This window comes from Schistocerca americana, chromosome 11 (assembly GCF_021461395.2).
Source record: "Schistocerca americana isolate TAMUIC-IGC-003095 chromosome 11, iqSchAmer2.1, whole genome shotgun sequence".
In the NCBI taxonomy this organism is placed as follows: domain Eukaryota; kingdom Metazoa; phylum Arthropoda; class Insecta; order Orthoptera; family Acrididae; genus Schistocerca; species Schistocerca americana.
This window is the reverse complement of record NC_060129.1, coordinates 107,223,740-107,230,141: the sequence shown is the minus strand read 5'-3', so window position 1 is coordinate 107,230,141 and position 6,402 is coordinate 107,223,740. Positions and strand designations below refer to the sequence as shown.

At 47.0% G+C, this 6,402-nt stretch overlaps 1 protein-coding gene across 1 annotated transcript in view; it reads left to right on the top strand.

The window, feature by feature from the left end:
* Nucleotides 1-204: 204 nt before the first annotated feature.
* LOC124553330 overlaps nt 205-6,402 on the top strand; it is a 57,085-nt gene continuing 50,887 nt past the window's right edge. The window contains exons 1-2 of the mRNA XM_047127207.1: nt 205-377; nt 2,730-2,940. Coding sequence (XP_046983163.1) covers nt 205-377; nt 2,730-2,940 — 384 coding nt within the window. The remainder of the gene's footprint in view (nt 378-2,729; nt 2,941-6,402) is intronic.

The window sequence follows — 6,402 nt, the reverse complement described above, 5'->3', positions numbered from 1 at the left end:
GGTAAACTCGGCTACAGCTAAGAGGAAAATACAGCTCAGAGGCGGATCCCAGAGATTAAAGCGAGAGGAGAGTGGCATGCCGATTACTTCATTGGGAATTCCAGCTTTTCTGGCTGCAGTTGCTTGACTGTGACGCAGTACTTGGCAGGTAGTCTGTGACGAGACAGGCCAAGTGTGCGGCGCTCCAGGAGATGAGAGAACAGAATGCCCGGGGTCGTCATTCACGGCCCAGCCTGGACTGGAGATCTGAAGTCGCCAGGAAAGGCTCCCACCGGCTGCCGCTCCAGTCTGGAGCGCCCTGCCGCCTGCAGTCCAGCTGCCTCTCGGCCAGCCTGGAGTCTCCTCTCCAGCCCCGCACTGCCAGCTCTGACACCAACGTGAGACTGTATCTGCTCTGGCGTTCTGCAAAGATTTATGAGCACGGGTCCATAAGTCTTATTCCCAATCTCGCCAATCAAACCAGTTAACGATAAGTGTGATTTTGACTTAAATATTACTGTCTGCGCCTAGCCAGGTACATCGCACGTTCCTGTGGTACCGTGTAACGTGCGCATATGGGCACACAATACTCATTAAAGCCTGTACTATGGTAAGTTAACGGGCTTCACCTTATGAGAAAGGCTTTTCGTATAGATATTGACCGCGTGTACCTGAATGGTGGCAAATCAGACTTACACCCACTCTGTAATAACAATGATACGTCAAGTAAGTTCGAAATGCAACTACACGTCACGATGGACAAAAAAAAGACAACACAGAAGGTGCTACCAATTTGTTAATAATACGGTCGCCAGCCTAATTAGGCATCAACCGAGTTTCTTCCCTGTACAAGTTGTCAGATATTCGTGCAAAGCAACAAGTAGTAACACTGCATAATATAGTAGAATTTTAGAACCAGAAAATCTATTGAACTGATTGTTTCACGTTCTGTACTGATATGGAAAAAATCATGAATACAAAACACTGCACTATAATGTATACTACAAGACTTCGTACTGTCTATTGATCTGATTAAAATCGGGCATAGGTTACCCTAGAAATAGGACTTTCGAGTCACACACAAAATGTCAATTTTGATAAAGATAGAACGCTGATAAATTTTGGCCTTTATATTGACTTTAACTTTGCTGGGCAAATCAGTTTAGAACACTTCAGAATTGAAATGAAAAAAAAGGGGGGGGGGCGACCCTGAAACTGTTATGATTACTGTATAAAAAAATTGATTATTGAAATCATTATGCGCTCAAGATTTCCAATATATGAGTTACTACTCTTTTTATCTTATTTCCTGCTCATTTAAATACCATTTTTACATAGTTAGGTCTGCAAGTAATTATTATTAACACAAAATTTAATTTTTCATTTCGGGACACTCGGATTGCACAACATTTGGAAAGGACCCTATCTAGGTTAGTTGTGAGGATAATTAAATGGTAGGACAGTTCTGGTGAAATTTAAGTTGTTATTGAACAGTATGGAAGAAAAGTAACACTGGTCCACACGAATACAGTACTAAAAGTTTCAACCTGTTCGTATCGATGCGGCGGTTGGCGGGCGGCGAGATGGCGAGGCACAGAGCACACATACAACCACAGCTATGGCCCTTGATGTATCGGCACTTTAATTCTTGATAGCGTCGCAATACTTTTCCATTTAGTGCCTATGGAATTTTGCCATGCTGAATGGGCGTTGGAACGGCATACCCGAGGCTCAGTGAAACTACGTCTTCCAGGAGAGCCTCCTCGCTCCAGAAGGTGTCGCTCAGACCAGTGCCAAACTCCCCTAGTGCCGTGCAGTGCCCGCGCGCATTTTCCCGCGCTCGCCTGCCATCCTCCTTTTACCGCTCCCTTACAGACAAGGTATTCACCCGAGGTTTTGCATTCTACATATCCTCCTCAACACATTGCCTACGTATGGACCAGACGCACAGTTACAATGTTAAACATCTTACAATAGTTTCAACATTTGTTACATTTCAATTCTATTACAATATTGCTTGACATTTGACATAAACATTAATATTCACACTGAAAATTGTTTACAGTTTCCTTAACATAATGGCATGAAACAAAAAAGAAATGAAATCAGAACATCAATTACACTAATTTATCGAAAAATCTGATGAAAAAAAATTTACTTATATGTACAATAGTACAGCGTTGTTGTTGTTACAAGCGGTGCTAACTCTGTCAAGCTGGGGCAGAACAGCATGGCTGACATGCGACATTAAATTATTTTGTCGAAAGGATGTCGAAAATATCGCAAGCGAGCTGTCTCAAGGACTCAGAAATGTAACAGCTGCGACCAGTGTAACCAATCACGTATTGTATACCGAGTGGCTCCCCGTGAGATGGGCGAGAGTGCAACGTGGCATTTTCCGCTCTGCTCAGGGCCTCGATGCACACCGATGCTGCAGTCAGAACTTCGGCTCATACGGAATGACGGCACAGTGTCCAGTGTTGTACTGTCGGCGCAGCTCTTCCCGCTTCCTCGCCAAGGGGAGCCGCAGCAGTGGCCGCCGTGCTGACAGTCGGCTGACTTGTTGACCTTTTGCTTGTAAAAGTGTGCAGCACACCTCACGCCGTGTCGGTTATCGCTGGCTACAGCTCTCTTAGTGTTTCACTTTCAGTAGCTGCTAGTACTGATGTGCATATGAGTAGCCCATGAAAGCTCGAGGTGACTGAAGAACGTTTTGCAGTTTGGTCACCGGGGTTCGCAACGTGCGGCAGCCCGCCGTCCCCCGCGTGGTCAGCTGCGCGGCGCCTGGGAGACCGCCTCAGGCACTCCGGACTGCGGCCGCCGCCAGCAGGTGGAGCGTTGGAGGGAGGGGGGTGCGCCGGCGCCCTGGCGCAGATCCGCCGCCTCTCGAAGCGCGAATCCTTTGAACTCGTCGTGGAGCTCGACTGCCGGATCGCTGACGACTGTATACACTCGCGCTGTGTACCGAGGTATGTAGACCACTCGACGCCATTACTACTAACCGTACAACTAATTCTTTCCTTAAATTTATTCTCAATGCTGTCACCTACTTTTCCTATTTTGCGATACTAACTATCTGTCAATAAGGGCACATTAGTGAGACCCAAAGAGGAAGAGCGCTAATACCTTCTGACGCCGCCTCTTCTGTTGACACTTTCCACCGAGCAGTCAATGGAATGTGGCTCGTGGCATACGTCTCTCTCCGCTCGCTGTCTCCGCATATCGCTACACCAGACAGTAAATCATCTGATGATGACAGTCAAAGACTGAAAGCGGTAACTAACAATAAAAGCTTTTCATCGAGACTGCTTGCGTTACTAAAACTGAATTTATATTCCTATTTCCCAACCGTATTATCAAAAATCAATTAAAGTACAGTGTCGTTTGAGATGACAACAGCAGTAGCTCGATGTCGTTGTTAGTTGTAAATCAGTTCAAAAGTGAACAATAAACACTGCAAGTGGCTAAATTAATTACTTTTCGAAAGAAGCATTTGTAGAGCCAACACCCTGCACCACCAGATTACAGTAATACTCCACAACATTTGCTGTATATACGTAATTAAAATTTCTAACAAGGCAGCAGTCAGCAACAGTAAAATTATGGAAGCCATAGGAATCGAACAGCCAACCAGTGGCACGTCAGATGTTTATTCACACTTTTACCTTGCTTTACTGTTCATTAAGCCATGTGGCTATACCTTAGCATTTATATGGGTCATTTTAGTGTTGACTGAGCTTTATGACCTGTTTTCTCTATTCGCACAATAAGTTTACACACGTTACTACTTCTTCCAAGGAATAAAGGTTTATATCTGTTTAAACCTAGGTAAGTATTCGAATAAACTTGTGAAGTGCAACTAGCTGGTGCATGATTCCCATTCTTTCCATACATCATTAACTTATAGTAAGACAGTCACATTCAAGCCAACTTTTGCTTCAAGGATCATGAAATGGCATCACGGTATTACCGCCTCTAGCCTCGAAGACTTCGTCAACTCGGCAGGGAAGAGACTTCCGAAAGTTTCTTCAGATACGCAGCATCTGCCCGAGGCCTCCCACTGCTGCATCAGATTCCGCAGAGCTACCAGTGTGTGGGGATGTCGGCTGCCACGTCTCAGCCGCTGTTCCAGACAGTACCGTACAACGTCTGCGGCTCTGAGACCGGGTAGTCTAGTGGTCGCCTCGAGGTGCTGTAGGGCGCCTGAGTGTTCGTGAAACCGGGAGTGTCTGCACGCAGCCCTGGGAACACGACTGTGTGTGTCATCTTCTACAACGCAAGTGTCCAGAGAGTAGGGCAACACTTCGCCACCGAGAATGTTGAAATAAACGTGCTGGTTCAGGTTCACATTGACCGCAACGACTGAATCCAAGTCGCGGTGATAGAAACACCCCTATGACACCATGGAACCACCAGTGGCTTGAACTGCATCCTCTATAGGCCGTCGGTCCCATCGCCACCTCGCGTGACGCACCTCCACCCGGCCACTGTCCGTCTCTGTGTGGTTTGGCCCACTCAAGACGCGCAGCTGTGTGTGTCTGTGTGAGCGGCGGTCGCTGACTCTAAACGTCGGGTCTGTGCAGCCGCCTTCCGAACGATTGCTAGGCAGCTGGTTCAGATGGAGCTGCTTTGCCAGGCATCGGCAATTTGCGTCTCGTTTGAAACCGATCGCCAGTCACTTGGAGTGACACTCGTCAACAGCCCTGTCGGCTAGGATCTTTTTACGCCGCTGCCTCACATCACTACGAGCGGTTCACCATTCGTTGCAGATACTTGGACAGTCCACATTGATAGACCAACAGATCGTGTAACTTTACTAGTGGTGTGGTCGTGGACATGACGAAACGCAAAAATTCCTTTCCGCCACTTCTCGACGCAGGTGACCGCCCTGATCCCACGCGAGCGACTGGCACGTACACACCGGATTGTCACCTCACCGTCACCACTGACGTCAACGGTGGAGCGTCACGTGACCGCCTGATTCCTCACCTGCACCACGGCATCCAGCCCTCCAAAGCGACCTCTGTGCGCAATTAAGTGGAGGCATAGCATTTCGTCTGATGACATGAGTTCATGCTTTCCAGAAGCTCTGCGTTTTGTACACTTTTAGCCAACACTTAATTCGTCTATGATAAGCATCAGGTGGAAAATATCTTTGTAGTTGGCGACTTCAAGCACACTTTGTTCGTTTTTAATTTCACTCATAAATGGTGTACCATAATCGGTGGATTACTTTCTTTCTACAAAAGACATACCGCTTTACGACCACCATCCAAGTGTTGTTATTGCTGTTAGAGGCATATGTGTACTGTTCACTGAACATACACCAATTTCAAATCTTAGTTCCTCATTTTCACATAATGACATTTTAGTATAATAAAGGAAAACGTTCCTGATGTTCTGCAACTACTACTTACATAATTACGGACTAGGATTTATGTTCTTACTCTGAGATATGATGGGTTGTGATTAAATTCGTAACATCTGCACAACACTGGGAAAATGTTTCCGTTGTGATATTATTTTCGTGCTCTGTCGACCATCGAACGATAATTCATTTACTTAGTTTCATTTTCTGTATGTCTCCGTCATACACACATGAAAAAAGTTTTGCATCACCCCAGTTCCCAAAACTCCTGAAGATAGACGTTGATTGTGGATATTGTATCACACTTACAGTCCCTTCGACTGTTCAGAGATGTCACTAAACCCGCCCAAAGACGTAAACAACCGTGGATGAGCAGCGCTTATTAGACGGAAGGGATCCGACAGTTCCAGTCGTTCCACCAGGAAGGAGGTACACGGCTGGTGTTGTCTGTAGTTCAGCCATGCCTAGACGGTCAATACCGCGGTTCGACCGCGTCCGCATTGTTACTTTGTGCCAGGAAGGGCTCTGAACAGGAGAAGTGTCCAGGCGTGTTGGAGTGAACCAAAGCGATGTTGTTCGGACATGGAGGAGATACAGAGAGACAGGAACTCCAAATCACAGGCCTCGCTCAGGCCGCGCACGGGCTACTACTACTTCAGTGGATAACCGCTACCTACGGATTATGGCTCGGAGAAACCCTGACAGCAACGCCACTATGTTGAATAACGCTTTTCGTGCAGCCACAGGACGTCCTGTTACAACTGAAACTGTGCGCAGTCGGCTGCATAATGCGCAACTTCACTCCCGACGTCCGTGGCGAAGTCCATCTTTGGAACCACGACACCGTGCAGCGCGGTACGTGACCCACCAACCAATCTGAGGGATCTACGCCGATTCGCCGTTGAGGAGTGAGACAATCTGGACCAACAGTGCCTTGAAGAACTTGTGGATAGCACGCCACGACGAATACAGGCATGTATCAATCCCAGAGGACGTGCTACTGGGTATTAGAGCTACCAGTGTGTACAGCATCTGGACCATCACCTCTGAAAGTC